General features: G+C 49.5%; 11 protein-coding genes across 15 annotated transcripts; 7 read left to right on the top strand and 4 right to left on the bottom strand.

Moving 5' to 3' along the window:
• The first annotated feature begins 14 nt into the window (after positions 1-14).
• Positions 15-2,768, top strand: FOXG_04245 (uncharacterized protein). The gene has a single exon (XM_018382199.1). The coding sequence runs from the start codon at positions 177-179 to the stop codon at positions 2,709-2,711; it is 2,535 nt and encodes an 844-aa protein (XP_018238867.1). The 5' UTR covers positions 15-176; the 3' UTR covers positions 2,712-2,768.
• On the bottom strand, positions 29-4,317 carry FOXG_04244 (syntaxin 16). The gene is made up of 3 exons (XM_018382198.1): positions 4,054-4,317; positions 3,414-3,961; positions 29-3,357 (listed from the first exon to the last, which is right to left on the bottom strand). Exons 1-3 carry the CDS (start codon positions 4,074-4,076, stop codon positions 2,894-2,896), a joined length of 1,035 nt encoding a protein of 344 aa, XP_018238866.1. The 5' UTR covers positions 4,077-4,317; the 3' UTR covers positions 29-2,893.
• Positions 4,318-4,554: 237 nt separating this feature from the next.
• FOXG_04243 (calmodulin) lies at positions 4,555-6,928 on the top strand. Its single transcript, XM_018382197.1, has 6 exons — positions 4,555-4,924; positions 5,108-5,164; positions 5,239-5,254; positions 5,407-5,532; positions 5,588-5,800; positions 5,859-6,928. Exons 1-6 carry the CDS (start codon positions 4,709-4,711, stop codon positions 5,891-5,893), a joined length of 663 nt encoding a protein of 220 aa, XP_018238864.1. The 5' UTR covers positions 4,555-4,708; the 3' UTR covers positions 5,894-6,928.
• Positions 6,244-6,348, bottom strand: FOXG_18775 (uncharacterized protein; the record flags this gene model as incomplete). Its single annotated transcript, XM_018398918.1, has 1 exon — positions 6,244-6,348. One exon carries the CDS (start codon positions 6,346-6,348, stop codon positions 6,244-6,246), a length of 105 nt encoding a protein of 34 aa, XP_018238865.1.
• Positions 6,929-7,192: 264 nt separating the features above from the next.
• On the top strand, positions 7,193-9,684 carry FOXG_04242 (mannosyl-oligosaccharide alpha-1,2-mannosidase). Its single transcript, XM_018382196.1, has 2 exons — positions 7,193-8,333; positions 8,387-9,684. The coding sequence occupies exons 1-2, from the start codon at positions 7,639-7,641 to the stop codon at positions 9,525-9,527; spliced, it is 1,836 nt and encodes a 611-aa protein (XP_018238863.1). The 5' UTR covers positions 7,193-7,638; the 3' UTR covers positions 9,528-9,684.
• Positions 9,685-9,803: 119 nt separating this feature from the next.
• FOXG_04241 (uncharacterized protein) lies at positions 9,804-13,028 on the top strand. Of its 4 annotated transcripts, XM_018382192.1 has the most exons (5): positions 9,804-10,098; positions 10,170-10,293; positions 10,344-10,532; positions 10,589-12,659; positions 12,717-13,028. In XM_018382192.1, the coding sequence occupies exons 1-5, from the start codon at positions 10,089-10,091 to the stop codon at positions 12,801-12,803; spliced, it is 2,481 nt and encodes an 826-aa protein (XP_018238859.1). In that variant the 5' UTR covers positions 9,804-10,088; the 3' UTR covers positions 12,804-13,028. The 4 variants fall into 4 exon arrangements, with proteins under 4 accessions (XP_018238859.1, XP_018238860.1, XP_018238862.1 ...); XM_018382193.1 differs by having other exon boundaries at positions 10,589-13,028; XM_018382195.1 differs by having other exon boundaries at positions 10,170-10,532.
• Positions 13,029-13,046: 18 nt separating this feature from the next.
• Positions 13,047-15,967, top strand: FOXG_04240 (uncharacterized protein). The gene is made up of 3 exons (XM_018382191.1): positions 13,047-13,314; positions 13,373-13,462; positions 13,528-15,967. Exons 1-3 carry the CDS (start codon positions 13,153-13,155, stop codon positions 14,203-14,205), a joined length of 930 nt encoding a protein of 309 aa, XP_018238858.1. The 5' UTR covers positions 13,047-13,152; the 3' UTR covers positions 14,206-15,967.
• Positions 13,477-16,004, bottom strand: FOXG_04239 (uncharacterized protein). Its single transcript, XM_018382190.1, has 2 exons — positions 15,676-16,004; positions 13,477-15,621 (listed from the first exon to the last, which is right to left on the bottom strand). Exons 1-2 carry the CDS (start codon positions 15,757-15,759, stop codon positions 14,488-14,490), a joined length of 1,218 nt encoding a protein of 405 aa, XP_018238857.1. The 5' UTR covers positions 15,760-16,004; the 3' UTR covers positions 13,477-14,487.
• A 669-nt stretch (positions 16,005-16,673) lies between these two features.
• FOXG_04238 (DNA polymerase IV) lies at positions 16,674-19,429 on the top strand. Its single transcript, XM_018382189.1, has 3 exons — positions 16,674-17,862; positions 17,914-18,093; positions 18,145-19,429. Exons 1-3 carry the CDS (start codon positions 17,034-17,036, stop codon positions 18,888-18,890), a joined length of 1,755 nt encoding a protein of 584 aa, XP_018238856.1. The 5' UTR covers positions 16,674-17,033; the 3' UTR covers positions 18,891-19,429.
• Positions 19,430-19,446: 17 nt separating this feature from the next.
• Positions 19,447-22,407, top strand: FOXG_04237 (glutathione S-transferase). 2 transcript variants are annotated; one of them, XM_018382188.1, is made up of 5 exons: positions 19,447-19,672; positions 19,736-19,893; positions 19,954-20,125; positions 20,187-21,543; positions 21,598-22,386. In XM_018382188.1, exons 1-4 carry the CDS (start codon positions 19,638-19,640, stop codon positions 20,269-20,271), a joined length of 450 nt encoding a protein of 149 aa, XP_018238855.1. In that variant the 5' UTR covers positions 19,447-19,637; the 3' UTR covers positions 20,272-21,543; positions 21,598-22,386. The 2 variants fall into 2 exon arrangements, with proteins under 2 accessions (XP_018238855.1, XP_018238854.1); XM_018382187.1 differs by having other exon boundaries at positions 20,187-22,407.
• On the bottom strand, positions 20,232-22,421 carry FOXG_04236 (uncharacterized protein). The gene has a single exon (XM_018382186.1). It carries the CDS (start codon positions 22,227-22,229, stop codon positions 20,556-20,558), a length of 1,674 nt encoding a protein of 557 aa, XP_018238853.1. The 5' UTR covers positions 22,230-22,421; the 3' UTR covers positions 20,232-20,555.
• Between the last annotated feature and the right edge of the window lie 292 nt (positions 22,422-22,713).

Below are 22,713 nucleotides of genomic sequence, written 5' to 3'. Positions count from 1 at the left end.
TGCCTAAGTTTATGATGCGCAACCCCCCCCCAAAAAATTTGGAGCTATGATGAAGGACCTTTTGAAGATCTCAAAGTCTCAATCTTAAGACAGTCTCGATGATTTTACTATTATCTTCTCGACCACGACCGATGCGATGATACGAGACCAGCTAATGCTGGTGAATTTACCCAGCCATGCATCGAATCCCTACACAATTTCGAATCCGCCAATCCGCATATACTCGATACATCAGGACACTCACACAACACAGATCTCAATATAATACGGAATCGGCGCCAGCACTTACGAGAATATACGAAAAAGATGATAGGCTGATTTCTGACCGAGAAGCTGGGGGTGGGACGAGACAGCATAATCTTCAACAAGAGACTTCACAATGGCCGCCAAAACCCGAATTACCCTTCCCGCTGGGCATTCGCCTGCGTGGAAGCGAACAAGATACTCCCTCGGGCCTGAACTCTGATTTGGATGCCATATCCTCTTGGGAGCGTCGCATTCTAACGAGCCGTCAGGATCGCGGAGACCAAGGAACTTGGAAGACGTTTCTGGAGCTTCAGGACAGAGACCAATCGCATCTCTTAACCAAAACTGGAGCTCTGTTTCTGCGTGATAACATCTTGGAGGCAGCGTTGACGAATTCTGACCGGATGGAGGAACTTTTCAAGGTCGCAGGACAACTTCTAGAAACTCACGATTTCAATTGGCCTGAACTATACCTGAAAGTGGTTCATTTCTATTTAGCACACGCTGATTACGAAACTGCATTGGGCTGGCATTTCAAACTCATGCCCATGTTCCGTCCTGATCTGGATAGCTTCGGTGCTCTGCTGGCAAGTTGTGCCATCGACTTCACTCCCAAGCTTCAGAGTACTTTGACCAAGATATACGTTTTCAGTCCATACCGTGAGTTGTACGACTATGTTGTGCCGGCTCTTTTCGAAAGTGGCCAGTCACATGCCGCGCGTGTCTGGAGAAAAAGGTTCAATCTTTTCAATGACCATCCCAAGTCGCCTAAGTCCATGCCTTTCTTGGATTTTCTTTCCCACTACTTTTCCGCAATCCAGCTTACGAAGGAAGAGCTGGCAGTACTCAATGGAGACACCAGCGTTGGTGATGGCGTTGGTACCTCTGTACAAAAGGATACCCGATTGGAAACGAACAGTAGTTTTTTCAGCGACAGGTTTACAGCACGATGGTTCGCCAGCTCGTGGACTTCTTCAGAGTTTGCGATCAACCTGATGCATAAGATTGGCCTCCGCACAATTAGCTATTATTCGTTACAATCCATTGCGTTGAGAGAAGATGACGCCCATGGAGTTGCTGATCGCCTGAAACAACTCCGAAAGTTAGGGATCGAAATTAGATCCGGAGCCTATTGCAATGCAATCATCTCCTTCGCTGAACGAGGTGAGGACGACTTGCTCAGAACCCTTCTACACTGCGATATACACCCAGAAGAGTTTGGGAATCCGGAGACGCGGTCAACGCTACTTGCGTCTTCCGCTCAACGGCAAGATTGGGGCTTAGAGCGATTACTCCAAGAAGTTGAAGGCGTGGCAGCTACTCCAGGACCAAGTAAGGATAACATCATCTCCAAGGATCTCAATAAACACCTGAGTATGGCTCTATCCATGAAGCATCTTGCGAAAGTCAGAAATGTCGTTGATAGGATGGATAGCCTGGATGTTACCATGGAGCAGAAGAACTCGAAAGCACTTCTAAGCCGTATCTTTGAAGATATATGGTACCATCCAAAGCTCACCAGACAGGGCACGCTTGACCGAGCTATTCACCTCTCGTTGCGAGTCGCACGACATGGGGTTGCCGTTCCTGTTCGGTACTGGCAAATATTGCTCTATAACCTCGGACGTCTGGGACGTTTTAATGATCTAGAAGGGCTAAGTTATGAGATATGTGAACTCTACAGGCCAGAGCCAGGGGGTTTGATACCCGTGCATCGGCAGGACCAGCCCCCCAAGCCTGATAGCAAAACCAAAGAGTTGAACGGGGAGTCAGAGACTTGGTCTGAATACTATTCCTTCGCCGATGGGAAGAAGAAAAGGAGCCATTTTAAGGAGGAGTTCTGGAGAGCCGAAATAGGCCCATGCCAGAACGAGACAAACCCCAAACAGAAATATCACAAACGTTCGAAGAATCGAAACGATCCCAACTACGCATTTCGTATACCAGCAGATCTGCCATTCACGAACAGACAACACCCCATACAGAAGATCTTCGATATCAGTCTGCAGCGCGCCATCGTTCGATGGGGCTTTGATCAGACCTTGGCGCAACAGCCGATTCAGCCTTCTCTCGCAAACACCAAGCCAGTGGGGATCGCAGACTTCGACCTGGCCTGTGGTGTTCGCTTGCTGGCTGTGCTGAGAGACAAGGGTGTCTACGTTGATCCCCAAATAGTGCGAAGTACAGTAATAAATCGTCTCGCAGTGGCTCGATTGCCCATGAGACCCAGGGCCAGGGCGAGAGACGATAGGGAGCTCTCCCCAGCGAACATGAAGCGGCTGGTGGAAGGGGCCTGGGGTTCTCAGATTCTCCCCAACGAGGCGCAATTTGCGTCGGAGATCGAGAAGCAAAAACCTAAGTTATGGAAGAGCTATCCTAGGCTTTTCGAAAAGAGTTATGATAACGATGATCGTATTTCTTCTAAACCACACGCCTCGAGGACCAAAGAGAAAGACTGGTTCTAAATAGAATAATAAATAAAAAACGAACAGAGAACCGTGACTCCAAACACATCAGTGACATGTCCCATTACTTGCTTTACATTGTATTGGTACATGTGTTTAATAATTGCTGCCTCTCTATGCCCGCGCGGGGATATGTCAAGGGAGACAGCGGGTATCCCTGAGATTGCCATGAAAAAACACCTCTACCCATGCTTCTTGGGTTTGATCACCAACAGAATGATCATGCCAAAGATTATAAGAATGAGGAGAAGGATGATCTTGCGCTTGGTCGTCCTCCGCTGGTAGCCAGAAGCTACAACTAGCTCCTTGTCAGCGGCTTTGACATCAGTGTTCATGCGCTCAACATTGTAGTCGATACGGTCCAGCATTGTGCCCTGGTCGATGACCATGTTCTGGAGATCTCGAAAGAGGTCAGACAGTTCGATAATGCCTTGAGCAATATCCTCAATCTCTCGTTCACGTTGAGCAATCGCAGCATCATTAGAATGGAGCACTCTTTGCTGTTGGGTTGCTTGGAGTGTCGATTGTGAAAAGGATCGATCTGCGTCAGATTCTTGAAGAGATGGGTCGAGATAGGAACCTGGCTGGGGTGTACCAGATCTCTCACTAGGACTCAAACCGCCAAAGCCACCCATGCCACGAAGCTCTGGGAGTCCAAGTTAGAATATACCGGTGGGAAACGGGGGAGGGGGGGGCACCAACTCTTTAGATAAGCACTCTGTTTCTTTCTGAAGCTAGCGCTTGCATCTTGAACTCGAGCAGCCAGCGAAATTTGTATGTTCTTGGCCATGGTCTCCTCTGCCCTTGTGATGGTACCTGCGTGCTGTGATTCCCGCACCATTTGTTCGATTCTTTGAATGCAGCGATGGCAGTCATGAAAACCCTTGGTGATCTCTTGTGTAAGCTTCTCTATTTGCGCTTCCTCGGCCCTTTTAGCGTCTTCGTCATTGAAACCAGGTAGCACATGCTTTTGGTGTAGCTTCTCCAAGCTCTGGCCCTTTGTCGCGATATTGGCAAGCAAGTCTGTGATCTCATCCGAAACATCAGCCCATCGAGGGGGCAATAGATCCATCTCAATCACGGCATCGCCATCGTCTTCAAATGCGCCGGCCGATAGAAGGCCGCGACGATCGTCGTTCGCATAGCTGCTGGTATAGGTGTCGGCAAGGGGACCAGAAGCAAGGGCGCCTGGTCCATATGGTCTTCGCTGTGTAGGGTGATGCGCGTAAGACTGCCGGTAGGAGATGTATCTTTATTTGCAAGCTGCGTCAGCATATGGGCTCGTTATGTGGAGGTGAAGCCGACAACTATAGACAATGACAGGTAACAATGGGCGTCTTACAGGTTCGTGCGGTCTCGCCACATGGCGGACGCAAATTAGGGGCTGAAGCTATCGTCAGGCGCGGCAATAGAATGAGGGTTTCGACTAGATTAAATCGCGAGTGTGAACGTCATAGGACGAGAGGTGAGGAAGGTATTGTCGTCATGAGTGAGAAGATCGCAAATAGAGTCGAGATGCGGGTTGAGGCTGATAGCTGGCTTCCGCTGGAGGCATTACGACACTGGACCACTTCCGTTGGCTAAAATGACAGGGGAGAGTGTCCCCTTCTAGTTCTGTTTAGGTTCACCTCACGGCATGTACCTCTACCACCTTGCCTCCACTAAAGAACAGAGCTCTTTTTCTTATAGCGGTATTACACTATTCCTCAAAATCAAGCTGGTTAACGGGTATTGGATCTCAAACTTGACTTTTTATTCGAAAAACTTGTAGTAATAACTTGATAAACTGCAGAAGTCATTCAAATTATCAGCTCTTTTCTCTCCCGTTCTAACAATGCTTCAACAAAGGCCGCTCGCTCCCTGCAGTTGAAGCATCACTCCAGAACAAGCCGCACAGTGTGCTTGAGCTGCCATGACAAGGTCCCTCCCCCTAATTTCAGGATCATCGGCCCCCTGAACATCCAAAACACAGTGCATTGTCTCTCCTTTGTTAGTGCATGTACCATTTTCCTGCCTTAGGTACCGACTTTCCCCTGACCTTTGGGTCTCCCCACGAAAGCTCCAACCAAACCCGTGAAACGAAAAGGTCCGACACTCTTGGCTCAAGACCCCGCGACCTCAGAACTTGCCCAAGTCATCTTTCTTCCTTCTCGTGCGATCGACATCCACCTTTTTTACTATCACAACCGTTGCTACCACATACATCCAACATGGTGAGCATGACCTGTCCGTTCCTTGGTTGCGCGACCTACCCATCAATCAGCATTTGCTTTACCGCCTTGTCCTCTGGCGTTATCGCCAATGAGCATTGACCCCGCGGCTCTGTTGAGAGGGGCTGCAGCTGATGTTCTGGTGATGCCGTTCGAGAGTTTGAACTGACAACTTTATTTCTATAGGCCGACTCACTTACTGAAGAGCAAGTCTCCGAGTTCAAGGAGGCCTTCTCTCTCTTTGTAAGCTATCCCTCTTGTTTCGCCGCTTGCCTCGCCGCGTCTTGCTAGAAGCTGTCGCTAACCTCTTTATGTAGGACAAGGATGGCGATGGTGAGTGATGCTCCCCTTTCCGCGATGTTTCTTCGTTGGCCCCGTGCGAAACCCAAATCGATCCAGCAAAGCATCAGACCACTATAACTCTTTACATCTCTTTCTATGCGATATTCTTAAATCGAAAACATGAGCTAAACGCCTCGCTCTAGGCCAGATTACCACCAAGGAGCTCGGTACCGTTATGCGCTCTCTCGGCCAGAACCCCTCCGAGTCTGAGCTTCAGGACATGATCAACGAGGTTGACGCCGACAACAACGGCACCATCGACTTTCCTGGTGCGTAATATTCCAAGACGATTAGAGGACGGTCAGTACTAACCATTGGGTAAAGAGTTCCTCACCATGATGGCGCGCAAGATGAAGGATACCGACTCTGAGGAGGAGATCCGCGAGGCTTTCAAGGTGTTCGACCGTGACAACAACGGTTTCATTTCTGCTGCTGAGCTTCGACATGTCATGACCTCCATCGGCGAGAAGCTCACTGATGATGAGGTTGATGAGATGATCCGAGAGGCTGACCAGGACGGCGATGGCCGAATCGACTGTGAGTTGCTTGAGATTAGATATATAGTACCAACGTCCAGTTACTGACAAGACTATAGACAACGAGTTCGTCCAGCTCATGATGCAAAAATAAGAGACAATATTCTGATACCTCATCGACCAAACCTTCGGTCCTGCTATCTCTCGCTAGTCGATGAGTAACGAACACGCATGGCATGAGGAGGGAACTGGTTGAATCTTCTTTACTTAGTGGCAAAACTGCAAGCGAAACGAAGGGCATCTGGGACTGGTTGGACTGAAGTTGTGGAGGGTAATCGGCTTGCTTCCCGTGTTACTTGCTATCTCTGTGGCTTTTGTGCCACGGACTCTGCCTTCATGGCTTCTAACAACTGAGCAATTTTCCATTTGGCCCGCGAACTGCATATTCGTGCCGTATATGTACTGTTATCAAATTTGTGATTGTTACCATGGCCAGTCCGCATATCAACTGATGGCCATCCAATGGCTTTGGTGAGGGGCAACGAATGGGCGGCGGGCGGTCTGGAAAACGTGCCCGCCGTTGGAGCCAATCTTCTCGCTGGGGGCCATGACATGGAAGAACAATCAGCCCTACAACCCACGGGGCGGGAGCCTGGAAGTGTGGCTTATCGAGTATAATGCATGTAAGGGTATCTGCTAATCCAGGGCCTCAAAGGCTCAAAGCATGTCCAGCCTCTTTCAACATGAACATGACTGCCGAAACTATAAAACACGATTGACATGCATGCTCCCTCGCCGCGAATGGTCAACTCGAGCTGCCCTCTTGATCTTACTGTTCAGGGGCAGGATCCGCTCATAGGGACTCCTTTGTTGAGGGAGCCAACCCTTGAAAGCTTGCTGAATATGAGTGGCTCACGGCTGATATAAGGCTCCGAAGAACCAAAGCCCAAGTATTTAGCTAGACCAGTTGGAGAAGGCAGCCGGGTCAGCTTAGCTTACATGGCTATGCCACATCGTCTAATTATATTGCAAGGGAGCTGCTAGGTTTGACCCCACAGGAGTACGAGCTGATTCTCTCCAAAGTCTCGAGATGTTTTCTGCCATTTAAGGGTTCGAAAGGGGCTGACAGAGAGGGAAATGTGGCATTGGCCAGTCAAGGCAAAAGAACCGAAAAGAGTTCATAATCCAACGTTTGTGCTACGTGAAACCGCATTAACAACGGTTCTGTCCAATTTAAGGTATTGAAGGATGAATGCCAAGCAAGGGAAGCATTTACAGGTACAGTAGGTAATTAATGGGAAAAAGGACCCTGTTGCTACCATACCAGCAACCTACTGTAGGTACAGGATGTCAGATGCCACACTCGCAGGATTCATCGCTATTCGTACGGCGCATTCCTTTACGTGTTAGTAGGCTAGTGATTGTAGACGTAGACCGCCCGCCGCAATTTCATGTCGTATTTTCAACTGGACAGAAGAAACGAGACAGCTCTCAGCCACATACACTGACACTTGACACTGATTTCAGACATTTATGCGCTGAAGATTGAGGGTTTATTTATCGACTAAGAATCAGAGCCATTTGCCCTTTTTCTGTTACTCCCCCCGTCCCGTCCTGTCCCTTCGATTCCTTACCCGTAGCCTAAGGTACCTACCTCTCGCTCTAATAAGACGGGACGTGTCTAGACTCGGCCTCGGGCTTGAATGGACTTGCTGTTGGTCCCCCTCAAGTCGAGACACATCGCCAATCTTTTTGACAGCTCCAACATCAACGCCTTTGAACTTACCTCAGCCTTTTTCCCGTCTTGGGCCTGCGATGTGAGGTCCCAGATCACGCCTCACTATCTTCTCTCACCTAGACCCTGTGCTGCTTATTAGCAGTCCACTAACTATCTACACAATGGCGGGTCCCCTACGGCGAGGCCGTCTCTGGATTGGTGTCGCCTTCATCTGGATCTTGTGCTTTTGGTACTGGTCAAATTCAGACTCTGGCTTCAAGCTGTTTGGTAATGGAGATCCTCTTGCTGGAAAGGGCGCCACGGCCTGGACCCGAAGATTACCTAAATATCCTATTCCCAAGGAGAAATTAGCTGCCTTGCCAAAGATCACCGGAGATGTCAAGGTCCCCAAGATTCAGGCTACTACTCCGGTCGAGAGCGCCGCGGCCAAGGAGCTGCGACTGTCGCGATTGGCTGCAGTCAAGAAGAGTTTCGAGCACAGCTGGAGCGGATATTCCAACTATGCCTGGATGCACGACGAGGTGACCCCGTTGACCGGCAAGTCCAAGGACCCCTTTGGCGGTTGGGCTGCCACTCTGGTCGACGCCCTCGATACCCTTTGGATCATGGACATGAAGGACGAGTTCACAAAAGCTGTTGCCGCTGCAGACGGTATTGATTTCACCAGGAGTCCCATGGCAACTATCAACATTTTCGAGACCAACATTCGCTATCTTGGTGGATTCCTGTCGGCATATGAATTAAGCGGAAGAGCTCATCCTATCCTCTTGAAGAAGGCTATTGAGCTGGGAGACCTGCTCATGTGCGCCTTTGATACACCGAACCATATGCCAGTTACTCGATGGGAATGGAAGAAGTGAGTTTTCCTCGACATTAATCACGTATTGACATTGTGTCTAACATGCTTAGATCTGCTTATGGCCAAGCTCAGTCTCCCTCGCGGGAGGCTCTTGTTTCTGAACTTGGCTCCTTGAGTCTCGAGCTCACTAAACTATCTCAGCTAACCGGCAACCCGAGATTCTATGACGCTATCAAGAGAATTGGAGACCAGTTTGAGTCTACGCAACTCAACACTCGTCTTCCTGGAATGTGGCCGGTAGTCGTTGATGCTTATACGCCAGCCTTCCATGCTGGTTCAGACTTCACCCTTGGTGGTATGTCTGATTCGCTGTATGAGTATCTTCCCAAGTGGTATCTTCTTCTCGGCGGCCAACTCGAGCAACCACGTCGACTATACGAAAACTTCATTCCTGTTGCCATCAAGCACCTTTTCAAGCGAGCATTGACACCTTCGGACAAGCCGATCCTCATCTCTGGAGACTACCAGGTAACCGATTTGCCAGGCGAGCAACCCAAGTACACCTATGTTGCACGAGGCCAGCATCTGACCTGCTTCGCTGGCGGTATGGTAGCAATGGGCAGCAAGATTTTCAACCGCCCAGCCGATCTCGAGATCGCTTCCCAACTCACAGATGGATGTATTTGGGCTTATCAGGCTACACAGACGGGACTTGGACCTGAGATCTTCAACTTCATCTCGTGTGGCGGCGTCGATGCTAAGGACTCGAGCGATTGCACCTGGAACGAGGACCGGTGGCTCAAGGCTATTGAAGAGCAACACGCTCCTGACTTCAGGGCACCGCCGTTGAGAGGATCAGACTGGAAGAAGCCCACAGTTCACGACGTGATCAAGAAGCACAACCTTCCCAAAGGTATGATCGACGTGAGCGATGCACGTTACATTCTCCGGCCCGAGGCCATTGAGTCCATCTTCATCATGTATCGCGTCACAGGAGATGCGCAATGGATGGAAAAGGCGTGGACCATGTTCGAGACGATCGAGAAGGTGACACGAACTGAGATTGCGGCTTCAGCGATAGACGATGTCACCAAAGCAGAGCCTACAAAGATGGACAGTATGGAGAGTTTCTGGTTGGCAGAGACTCTCAAGTACTTTTACCTCATCTTCAGCGAATTTGATGTTATCAGCTTGGATGAGTGGGTGCTGAACACGGAAGCACACCCTCTGAGTCGTCCAGATGTAAAGTAAGATTATTTGTGGAGGACGGATGTGTATGGGAAGGAAAAGGTTTAAACACTGTATGAGCGGTTCCTGTGTGTATTCCTAGAGTTATAATATCATGCGTGTACGAAGAAACAAGTATACTTATTCTTTTTTTTTTCTTTTAATGATGTTTGTATTCGTGCCTTATGGATTCAATGAAGCTTATTTCATATTTAGTGATGACTAACGCAGTACGTACTGCCAAGCAAATCTAATTCGGCGTAGGCCTGCTCTGTGCCCCACGTCCCGTCTGAAAGGTGTCCGCCGCAACGCAAGCAGAAGTACAGCACAGCACAGCACACACCGTCACTGACACTGACCTGTAACTTGACGGCGCAACTCGGTTTCTCTTTTATTCAGCTGCCTTGAGTAGGCTCCGACGAAACCTCCCTATTCTGTCCTCCGCCTCGACACGCATATAAAGCAACAGTAGCTCATTGCTCTATCCCAGGGCTGATTGAGCTTCGACGAGCCCCCATCGCTTCCCTCACAACCCCTGGATAAGCATCGACCAGACGGCCCAACCGCTGGGTCTGTCCTCCCAAGATGAGTTCCCGTACGGCACCGACGAGCTATCCTCCGCGATCTGATCAGTTAGAGGCTTACCTTTACTTTTGCTCGGGATAGTCAAGCAGTTTATTCGAAATGTGCGTGCGGCCAAGACGATCGCCGACGAGCGAGCTGTCATTCAGAAAGAGAGCGCTGCCATCCGCGCCAGCTTTCGAGAGGAGAGCCACGATCCCAACATTCGGTGGGTTCAACAGTTCTATTGGAGGGATGGAGATACTGATGCATAGGCAGTCGCAACAATGTCGCAAAGTTACTCTACTTGTTCACCCTTGGAGAGCGAACCCATTTTGGACAGATCGAATGCTTGAAGCTCCTCGCCTCCCCTCGATTCGCCGATAAACGTCTGGGACACCTGGCTACAAGTTTGTTGTTGGATGAGAATCAAGAAGTCTTGACATTGGTTACCAACTCGCTCAAGAAGTACACTTCTCCTAACGCCCTTTGAATCCAACATCTGGTTGCTGACTTTGGTTTAGCGATCTCGGACATTCCAACCAATATGTTGTTGGACTTGCTCTCTGTACACTAGGAAACATCGCCTCGATTGAGATGTCACGAGATCTCTTCCCCGAAATCGAGACCCTTGTAGCCACAGCCAACCCATATATTCGAAGAAAGGCTGCTCTGTGCGCAATGCGCATATGTCGAAAGGTTCCAGACTTACAAGAGCACTTCATTGACAAGGCGACACAGCTTCTGTCCGACAGAAACCACGGCGTCTTGCTCTGCGGTCTCACCCTGGTGACAAGTCTCTGCGAGGCAGACGAGGAGGAGGGCGGAGAAGAAGGAATTGTTGAAAAGTTCAGGTCTTTTGTCCCAGGACTTGTCAGAACTTTGAAAGGGCTCGCTACTTCAGGTTACGCACCCGAACACGACGTTACTGGCATTACCGACCCCTTCCTGCAGGTCAAGATCCTTCACCTGCTGCGAGTCCTGGCTGTGGGTGATGCAGAGACCAGCGAGCAGATCAACGATATCCTAGCCCAGGTTGCTACCAACACCGAATCATCCAAGAATGTTGGAAATTCCATCCTGTACGAAGCTGTGCGCACGATTCTCGACATCGAGGCCGATTCTGGATTGAGGGTGCTCGGTGTCAACATTCTGGGCAAGTTCCTCACCAACCGCGATAACAACATTCGATACGTGGCTCTCAACACCCTGATCAAGGTTGTCGCCATCGAGCCCAATGCTGTGCAGAGACATCGAAACACCATTCTGGAATGTTTGAGAGACCCTGATATCAGTATTCGCCGCCGAGCTCTGGACCTGAGCTTTACCTTGATTAACGAGGGCAATGTTCGAGTGTTGATTCGGGAGCTTCTTGCCTTCTTGGAGGTTGCCGATAATGAGTTTAAGCCAACAATGACCAGCCAGATAGGTATCGCCGCTGACAAGTTTGCGCCTAACAAACGATGGCACTTCGATACAATGCTCCGGGTTTTGTCTCTTGCCGGTAACTACGTCAAGGAGCAGATCCTATCATCATTTGTTCGCCTTGTCGCTACCACCCCTGAGCTACAGACGTATGCGGTTCAAAAACTCTATATCAACCTTAAGAAAGACATTACTCAGGAGAGTCTGACGCAAGCAGGTGCTTGGTGCATCGGCGAATATGCAGACGCTCTGCTCAAGGGTGGACAATACGAGGAAGAGGAGCTTGTCCAGGAGGTTAAGGAGCATGAGGTTGTCGACTTGTTCTCCTTGATACTTAACAGTGCATACGCCACACAAGTGTCCACAGAGTACATTGTGACAGCCTTGATGAAGTTGACAACCCGCTTCTCTGACCCAGCTCAGATTGAGAAGATCCGAAGGATCCTGCAATATCACCAGACCAGCCTCGATATCGAGATTCAACAGCGAGTCGTTGAATATGGCAACCTCTTCAGCTTTGACCAGGTCCGACGTGGAGTGCTCGAGAAGATGCCTATTCCTCAGATCAAGGAGGAGTCTCGTGTTCTTGGACAAGCTCCTACAAAGAAGAAGGCCGCCAACAGGAAGTCAAGAGTCATCAAGCCAACAGAACAAGACCTCCTGGATATTATGGACGCGCCTGCTGCGTCACCAGCTGCTCCCTCAACGACAAACACTGATCTCCTCGCCGATATCTTAGGTACCTCTTCTCCTCCTCCATCTGCCTCCTCGCCGCCTCCTCAGCAATCCAACGTATCGAACATCATGGACCTATTTGGCTCTGCCCCCGTGCCATCTACAGCTTCTCCTGCCCCACCTTCATCGAACCTCGACCTCATGTCTCCCGTGTCGTCAGCACCTCAACCTCAGGCATCGCAGGCACCTGCTGGTATTCCCTGCTATAACGCGAATGACCTTAACGTGACATTCCAGATCCAACGCAACGCGGAGGGTATGATTCAAGCCACCGCAAAGTTCATCAACACTTCTGGTTCAGCGAATCTCTCCAATGTATCTCTACAAGCTGCCGTTCCCAAGTCTCAGAAGCTGCAACTGCTGAGCATCTCTTCATCGGACCTCGGACCTGGGGCTGAAGCCAGCCAGATGATGCGAGTGTCCGGATGCAAAGGGGTAAGTGTCATTCCCAATCCCCGGCAAAAGAATTTGATATACTAACGAATGTTTTAGCCTCTGCGTCTGCGCTTGAGGATTGGATATACGCACCCAACTGCTGGACAGGTCATGGATCAAGTCAACTGGACAGAGTCGTCCTAGATATGTTTGGTATGACGATTTACGGGACAAAGAGGCATATGGTGCCTTGGAGAAGGTAATGTAACTCGAGGTTATGGACTACAGGAGCTGGACTTGGAGAAGATAGAATTCTAAAACGGACGGTAAAGCATTGTTCTTTGCAACAAAATTTTATGCAATAATCAAATTCGCCGAAGCGTGCAATATTATCTTCGTTGTCTCTAGGAAGATGTAGGTGTGTACTCTGTAGGTTGTCGCCTGACTCAGCTTTTGTGAGTTAATGTCAATGGTAGTCCACCTCACTATGACATGCACATGCTAACATGAGGCCATCGACTACAATCGCCCCTGGACAGTTTAATGTGAATTCATGCCTCTCAAACTTGCAATCATTAGTCCTTGTGTCTCTTTATCGGGTCGAAGATTCGGACTTGTTGCCATCAACCTCATAGCCTTCTGCGCGAGACCAAAAGCCATGTCGACTCAACGCAGTGGTCATCTAGAAAGGACAGCTCAGGAGCCACGAGATGAGGTTGGTTCATATCAATACAAGTTCATTGCATAGCATTGACTAATCTTCGGTGAGTTAGAGTCTTCTGGATGTAAGACTTGAGCGTATAGATCAGGTGAATGAGCGAATTAGGTTGTATCGTCTCAAACTCGAGTCGGGGCCAATCAAGGTACATACAGCATATCTCGTATTAATTCCAATTCTTTCGCCAGGAGGAATGCTGACAATATCTAGTTCTTGGCCGGTCAATGGCTCGATACATACATCCCAGGGAACCCCAAACCAGGCGGCTTCACACTCACATCTACACCTCGCGCGGCTTCCGATCCCAAGTCTCCCTACCTGGAGTTAGCAGTACAAGAATCTCCAGAGAACCCTCCTGCGGCATGGCTCTGGCAGTCACCGTCCGATATTACTGGTTCCAAGCTACAGGTGCGTGTTGGAGGAAGCTTTGTCTTCCCGCCATCTGAGATACCCCTCAACGACATAAGCCATGTGGTGTTTGTTGCGGGCGGCGTGGGGATCAACCCACTCGTCAGTATGATGGGACATATAGCTGAAGAGGGATACAACCTTGAGGTCAAAGTTCTCTACGCTAGCAAGTTACCTGCGCAGGGCCTCAAGGGTGTTCTTTTTCTGGAGAGAATCAGAAAATGGTTTACAGAAAAGGAACTTATTGGTGACTTGAAAGTGTTTACGACAGGGATATATGACGGGCATATCGAGAGCCGTGAACTTGATGTTCATGAAAGGAGATTCACAGTTGAAGACGTGAAGGAGGCTATGGGTGAGAAGAACAATAGTGTGGTATATGTCTGTGGCCCCGCGACGATGACGGATGAAATAGTTGATGGCTTGACAAGAGACGGTGGGATGGACAAGAACAGAGTTATGCTTGAGAAGTGGTGGTAGGAATCGGCAGCATAACATCTGTGGATGGATAAGTTCCAGGATCACGACAACCACGAAACTTCACAGGAATCAGCCCATCATCTATATATAACATCTGTTTGGAGTTCACATCTGGGAACTGCAGATGAAAGAGCCCATAATGTATCTGTTTGGTTGCGCCTTGGTATCGTTACAAAACCATATATATAGTCACCAGCACCCATCATTTATGCGTCCGTATTGTTGACCCAGTTCGGCCGTTGCTATTGTATAGCGTGTACCATGTTTCGATGGGGTCCCCATTTAGGAGAAAAGGTCCTCGGCCTTCTGTCGTTGCTTCGATCTCCCTCCTCCAAATAGCTCCTTGCCAGTATTGGTGCTACCAAGCTTAGTAGGGAACAATTCGCGTGCGTTAGCTGAAGCAGCACCCTTAATCGCAAAGCCCTCTCCGCTCCCCTGCTGGCTCGCCATGCCGCGGATGTTGAATGAGTTACCATCGCCTCGTGCATTGGGCACAGAAACAATCTTGGGGCGATCCTCATCCTTGAGGCGGGCTGATCCTATCGCTCGCTCGAGGGTATCCAAGTTTCCTCCACCAAACTGCTTGATCGACTTCTTGGTCGGAAACAACTCCTTGGAATTGTTACTGCCTGATATGCGATCCTTAAGATCCCGCGCTCGCGTTCTGTTCCCAGATGAGCTAGCCCTCTCACCCATTAGATCATCGCCGTCGTTATCGCGCCTGGGAGATGCAGATCGGTCGCGTTGTGTTTTCCGGCCTGAAAACAATTCCTTGCCTTGATTTTCGCGGGCATATGAGCGTGGTCGTTCCTCTATGTCTGAGTCGCGTCTTCTCCGTGTTGGGCGAGGCGCATCATCGTACATGCTGGCTTCGAACGTCTCAACGTCATCGTCAGAGGCGCGTCGTCGCCGGCCCTCGCCACCCCTATGATAGCCATCGTCACGATCCCTGTACCTTGACTGGTTTTCCTGATTCCTGCGTCGTCGCTCCTCAGGGTCGTGCTCAGGATGAAGGAGGTAATAGCGGCTGCGTAAGGCAGCACCAACCTCTTTTTTGTCGCTTTGTATGGCAAATCTCACCTGGAGAGAAATCTCTGGCTTCCCTTCAAAAGGCTTCGCAGGCAGAGTCTCTCCAATTGCCAATGCTGTGGCATCTGCGACGGGAACAGAGCTCAAGGCAACAATTGCATCGCGCGCCGTGGGTTCAGAAGGAAAGAGGAGATTGGCGGAAGAATCGTCAATCCACTCGATTCTGTCGACATCGCCGAAGTGAGCCTTGACGTAGGCTTTGATGTCGGATGTGTGTAGAGAGTCGACACCCTTGATGTGGATTTTTGTCGGGATGAGGGTCTTTGAGTCGTCGGTCGGAGGTTCGTCTTCAGCCACCTCGCCAGGCTCTTCAGGCTCGTCAGGTTGCTGAAAGGGAAGTCAATTTCGGATGGCAGCGGTCTGACTGTTAGTCAAGCTTACGAGAATATCATCGCGACCGACGTCGAGAATAGGTGCGTCGTGAACCGTGTCGACGGCATCGTCCATCTCAATATCGAGATCCATGGTCCGTCAAGATCTGAGGTGTGTTAAGTATTGGAGAAGGTGTGTATGTGACTGTGGATGGTGCGTGGGCAGTAACTTTGTGTTCTGAACAGTGAATCATACAAGTCAAAGAACGCGCTGTTGAAAGAGAAGCGGTTGAAAGAAGAAGTAGAGGCTGGGAGAATAGAAGAAAAGATGCAAGTATACAATTGCGGTTTACGGTTTTGAGGTTGATGTCCTCTCCAAGAGACCCCAATCACTGTTGCATGGGCCGATCGGAGCTGAAATGGCCGGCTCCGCCGCCGCTAGATCTACAGCAGATATCCCTTGAAGTCAATTACAATGGAAACGCTCGTATGTTGCCAAGCCGTGATAAAAGATTACGAAATAAATATACATTCTCAGCAATCTTGAGCTAAACATCTTACTCATTAATCTCATATAACAACTACCGTAGAGGCCCAATATCCTTGTTGCAATGTAACAACCTCTTCATAAGTCAGCAATCAACGGATCTAGATGCGCTAACGCCTCACACTTCCCCGAAACGGGAAACGCAGAGTTCAAGCCCCCACAAGCCATCCGTTAAGTGACAATCTAGACTACCCTATAAAGACACGGATGTAAACTTACACTTGACTCGCGGGGCATCAAGGTTTAAAGATGATGTACCTAGGAATAGATTATATTGGATCAATATGAAACACTTGTAAGCAAAATCAAGTTGATAATATTGCCTCCAATGTCTCTCTCTGATCTCGAACAAGAAAGTGCACAATGTCAACAAGCTTCACGATGGTCTTGGTCACTCCCTCCATATGCTCGCCCTGAACAAGTAATGAAGAATTGGGATTACCTTGCCTAATGCCTCCCAACTGTAACGGCATAAAATGGAAGTCGCATATTAACCTGCAGAAGGAGTTATGGGCATAAGGTATGCGACTAGCCGTGGCTGACACGGATAAAATCGAGACGGAGTCCTTTCCCACAACAATGAAGCCATTTCCTCTCTACCCTAAGTTATGCCCTCACGGTTTGTCCATCTCCACGTCATTGATACCAAACGAACTGCTTCTCTCGCCGCCACTACTGTATGAGGAAAAGCGAGAGAACTCATATTCGAAGAACAGATCTTACAATTCATGACCTACTTACTGTATTATCTAATCCAGACAGCCAGGCGCGTGCAATTATGAGACTCACGTCAACCACCACATCCTTGATATTCCACGAATAGCCAGAATCCTCTCCACCCGCACCAGAGGCTGAAGCACATTTGCCAGAGGGTTGCTGTGATGAGACTCGATAACCTTCCGCGGATTTTCCTCCTCCCAACACATCTGAAACCTGAAGAACTGCACGATCTCGAAGAACGAATCCCTACATTGACGTATGACATCAGAGAGGCTGAGATCGTGGTCGGAAAGATATCGCAGCAAAGACGCGCCGAGTTTGAGCTGAGAAGGGCAAAATTTGAGTTTGCCTCTGTAGAGGAACCTCAAAAGGAGAGCCATCAAGTTGATTCTCCAGTTGTGGCGGATGACCCGGGTGGTAGCCCAGATCCTAAGCGGAGGAGAATCAAAGAACAACCCGAAGTTGGGACAGACATAGTCAAGGTTGTTAAACTTTCATGGCTCCTAGACTCGTGGGAGAAGGAAGAACTCTTACCCGTGGACCTCTACTTGATCTTCCAGTGTAATCGAGTCTTGCCTCGTGAGACAACACCTGCACCTGTATTACCGAAAGGCTCTACTTCACCAGCTAGTAGTATTCTGGAGCGTGCCCTTCTTGAGCAGAAAGCGCAGTCAACAAGCACCTCGCCATCTAATCAGCACAAAAGGCGTCATGATGTCTCGACAACAATATCGCAAAATGCACCCAGTCTCCTTCATCAAACGACATCGGAACACGACATCACACTGCCCATGATGCCCGAGTTTCTGAGAACCACGTATTCGTGCCAGCGACCGACATATATGAACCCACCGAATGAAGCGTTTGTGAACATCCTCACTGAGATAAGGACCATTCGTCAACTTCGAGAGGATGAGGTTGGCGTGAGAGCTTACTCCACATCCATTGCTTCGATCGCTGCGTACCCTTACGCACTTAAGAATGCCCAAGGTGAGTATTGCTGTCTTTTTTGGTACCGCTAGCAGCTAATAATTCACTTAGAAGTCGTGCGGTTGCCAGGTTGCGGTGATAGAATCGCCGAACTATGGCATCACTGGAAGGAGACAGGCGAATCAGTGGAAGTACGCGAGGCCAACGCCGACCCTAAAACCACAGTCCTCAAGCTCTTTTACAACATATGGGGAGTTGGGGCTGCCACCGCCTGCGACTTCTATCGAAAGGGTGAGCACGAAAACGAGCTTCCCAAACATAAGAGAAACTAATGATCTTTAGGATGGAGAGATCTAGATGATCTGGTCGAGTTCGGCTGGAACACGCTCAGTCGTTCGCAGCAACTTGGTGTCAAATATTACAACGAGTTCTTGCTGGGGATCCCCCGAGACGAAGTCGCGACCATTGCCGCTGCAATACTGGAACACGCCCGCCTGATTGACCCAGGATTTGAGATGGTCATTGTGGGTGGTTATCGGCGAGGCAAGCAACAATCTGGTGATGCTGATGTTGTTTTGAGTCACCGAAATGAGAACAAAACACTGAATGTGATAACCCAGATTGTCGTAGCCCTCGAAAAGGCCCAACTCATTACACATACACTGACACTGTCGACTCACAACTCTGATCGAGGACAGCGCCCGGTATCATGGAAAGGGGAAAAGTCCAACAGCTCAGGCTTTGACACACTCGACAAGGCTTTGGTAGTTTGGCAGGACTCCAGCAAAAAAGATGCACCGCATCGACGGGTCGATATCATTATCAGTCCGTGGAAGACAGTGGGCTGCGCAGTACTAGGTTGGAGTGGCGGCACGACATTCCAGAGAGATGTTCGACGCTATTGCAAGAGAGTCAAGGGATACAAGTTCGACAGCAGTGGAATACGACGCCGGGCCGATGGCAGATGGGTTGACCTTGAAGGAACCTCTGGAGGCGATGAAGCCCCTGATATGGAAACAGCAGAACGGAGAGTCTTCGCAGGGTTGGGTCTCCAATGGCGGTCACCTGAAGAGAGATGCACTGGATGAGTATGAGCCAGTGTCATTGAAGTCGATCCACTGTCGTTTCTGGAAAAAGTCAGACAATCGATATTGTCATATTGATAGGTAGTCATCATTCATTGTCCAGCAGTTGGCGGATCATATGGAGTACAGTACCCTGCGGAGTTTTGGCTTGTACCTGCATTGGTAGCTGCGGAGTTTGGTTTTTAGGCCCATATCAATTACGCCAGCTTTCAACTTTCAACCTCACACCCAATGAATCGGATGATCCAATTATGCCGACGGCATTGAAATCCGAAATCTGATCACGGTACGAAAATCAAGACTCGGGGATTACTCGCGTCATCAAATACGTGCGTATTTGAATTCGGTTCGTCGGGCGGAGCGGATCTCGCACGCATAAGCGATACTCCGAGGCTGAACAAGACTGGATGACCTGTCTTATGCAGACAGTATTTACTGTACAGAATTGACATGTTTTCCCGCAACTAGGATTAGAACCCTCCGATTCTGCTTTGGCCATGGCATGGACTCACGAGACAACTAGAAGAATCGGTGGATTGTTCCCCCAGGTGGAGCTGACCTGACTCTCCCGGACACGTTAGGTCCGTTCCGTTGGTAGTTTCATCCCGTTACTGGGAATCCATTAATCACTATTTAAGACCAAGGCGCCAACCACACCGTGACAAGACCATACCAACTCAACTCTTGCCATTGCCCATCTATCTACATTCAGTTTCATACTCCTCCGTAGTTAAATCATCTCTCTCCATCATGTCTCTCATCCTTGAGCTCCCCGCTGAATACGGGTAAGGGACAATCCCACTGTCTCGACCTCAACCTCAACCTCAAACAACTGACACTCTTCCTAGCTTCGTCCTCGTTGCCGCCACCTCCACCTTCTTCATCAACACTCTCCACGTTCTCCTCACTAGCAAGGCTCGCAAGCGAAGCGGTATCAAGTATCCCGTCGCCTACGCTTCCAACGAGCTCGCTGAGAAGGACGCTGAGGCCTTCAAGTTCAACTGCGGTTCGTACCACCCACCACCCACCCAACCCAAGTCTCAAGTACTAACTCTCTCTTCTACAGCCCAGCGCTCGCACGCCAACTTCACCGAGAACCAGATCTCTTTCCTTGGTGCTCTTCTGATCTCTGGCCTTCGTTTCCCCGTTGCCTCTGCCGTTCTTGGTGCTGGCTGGGCCTTCTCTCGTGTATTCTACGCCATTGGCTACTCTGCTGGTGGCCCCAAGGGACGCATGGGGTATGTAACACCTACTGAGGTGGTCTCCATCTTGTGATATTTGCTAACTTGATCAACCTAGTGGCTCAATCGGCTCTTTCCTCTGCGATACGTCGCTCAAGTGCATGGCCGCCTATACCTCCATCATGTTTGCCATGGGCAACTAAGTCGGACTGACGTACAAGTTTTGGAGAAGGAAAAAAGAGAAAAAACAAAGTAATATATGCATGATATTAGTTTCTGTTTTACTTAACTAGACCTGCCACGAATTCCCCATCGTTGCTATTTCCTGCTTTTTGCTGTGACCATTAGACGCCTGCGTATCCGTCCATTACATGCAACTTGACCAATTCCAAAAAGAAAGAAAGAAAAATCATAATGCTCAATCGTAAATCTCATACCAAATCCTTATTCAACACCCTCCTGCATCCCGTACAAACTCACATCAGCTTCACCTTCGAAGCCTTCTCCTTCTCAGCTCCTGTCCAACGGTCGGGTTTTGCTCAGAATCTTGGACCGGCTGATTTTCATGCATCTCCACTTTGTCATCCTCTTCAGCCTCAGTAATGGACTCGATGCCATTGTTACCCAAGAGATAGTCTCCGTAATACTTCATCGCATTGAATATCTCTTCTCCTGTTGGAACAATGTGCTCTTTGGGAAGCAGGAAACCGTAGCTGCCGGTATCTCGAAGCTTGAGCTGGTAGCTGTAGTGAGCTCGCATTTCATGATAGAACCAGTCGACAGCTGATCCGCCGCCAGACTCGATGCGAGACCAGTAACGACCACCGCTGAATTCCCGTGCTGAGACCGCACCCTCACACGCCGATGCAACCGTGTACGACTCTCCATTTGATAGACGGATAGACTTCGCAATACCTGCGGCAAGCTCTTCCAAATTCTCCAGATTGGGAGGTTCGACGGAGCAAGTGTAAGAGTAAGGATAGAGAATTTGCTGAGAGTATGAATGTAAATCAATCAAGCCGACAAATCGAACGTTGTTGTTCCAGGTTTGGTTCCGCGCCCAATCGGCAATGTGCACCGCTTCAACGGCCTGAAAAGGCTTCTCTCCCCCATAACTCTCAGAGCATGGGTCCCGTTGAACCTGTGAGCCATCCCACTCGTACCCGTAAGCTCGGTCCAGGTCCAGCCCACGGCAAAACTGAAGGTTAGTCTGTTGTCGTGTTTTGCGCCAGAGCCGATCGATATGCCAGGTATACTCGAAACCATCAGGGTTCGCGATTGGGAGGAAGACCAAGTCGAACTCGTCCAATAGCTTTGTGATCATCCGTTCTTTACCATAGCTAGTGATGAAGGACCATGCCAGGTAGTTGACAGTACTCGTTGAGATCCATTCGCGAGCATGAGAGCCGCCCATGATCATGATTGTTTTGCGCCGAGGCGCATCCGGTGCTGTGTTCGGGATCCCCACTCGTAGGGCAGGTATATCGCGGCCTTCGTATGACTTGCCGATGTTGATGTACTTGACATAGGACGGAAACATAGCCTCAAGGAGACGCATCCATCTCATCACGACCGGCAGAGACTGGTAATCCTGGAAAAAGAGGTTGTCTCCAGGCGAAGAAGCGACTTTCAGGACCGGAGGGGCGGGCTTAGGATCGTAATAAGCTGGGTTTCCTCCGATAGGCAGTGATTTATAGACCGCGGCGGCCAAATCCGGGATCAGAATCGAGTGCGATGCGTGTAGTGTCTTAGGAAGCAAGCTCAGCAGAGGTCGAACCTCGTCAGCGTGTAGGCGGATGTCGACATAGTCATCGGTAAAAGCCCAGACATCGAGAAATAGTCGAGCAGCGGCATCGGCAAGGGCTCCCTCTTCGTGCGAGGTAGTGACGTTGAAGCGGAGGACCAACTGATTGAGGTATTGTGCGCGTAGTTGATTGATGACGGGCGGCGGGGTGTTTTTACTTGGATGACGTCCGAAGACGGTCTCGATAGCCTTGTCGCGAAGTTTAGAAAGGAAAGGGAAGAGTCGTTTGTTCGCGTCATTATTGTTATTCTCGTTATTCTGTAAATCTGGGACGGCACGATGTGTATCGATGCCAGCGGCGTGGGCGCTGGAGGCCTGCAGAAGCAGCAGACTCGCTGCCAGTAGAGGCAACCTCATCTTGAGTCTTATAAGAGAACGCGCAGCCGACTCGATCAATTGATACTGATTGCCTGAAGTGGCCGGGATTGGATGTGGAGGACTATCAGCCCTCAGCTGAATATTTGATGAGTCTGTATGATGGATGTAGCGACAATTATTAAAGATATGAGTGACGATGTCTGAAGATTACACTGCCTCTAGTTAGCTTGGATGATAACGCACGCAACCTGACGCTTGTCGCTGGTTTATGTGGGTCCGACGTCGAAAGTCATTGAATTGGTCCATCCATTGAGACAGGCAGTTTTTTGGCAAGGCGCGTTGGAAGTATCAGAGTTAATAAACCCAAATAGGAACAATACTGGAATTTTAAGGAAGGGCAGTCGGAATTTAACAAGTTTGTTTTATGCTAATATGTAACGGCATTCTTTAAATGCTTTAATTTCATAGGACGAAGGTGGACACAGGAAATATACATTTGGGACCTTCATATATTACGGAATCA

Source organism: Fusarium oxysporum, chromosome 4, assembly GCF_000149955.1.
Source record: "Fusarium oxysporum f. sp. lycopersici 4287 chromosome 4, whole genome shotgun sequence".
Taxonomy (NCBI): Eukaryota; Fungi; Ascomycota; class Sordariomycetes; order Hypocreales; family Nectriaceae; genus Fusarium; species Fusarium oxysporum.
This window is presented reverse-complemented; position numbering and strand designations above follow the sequence as displayed.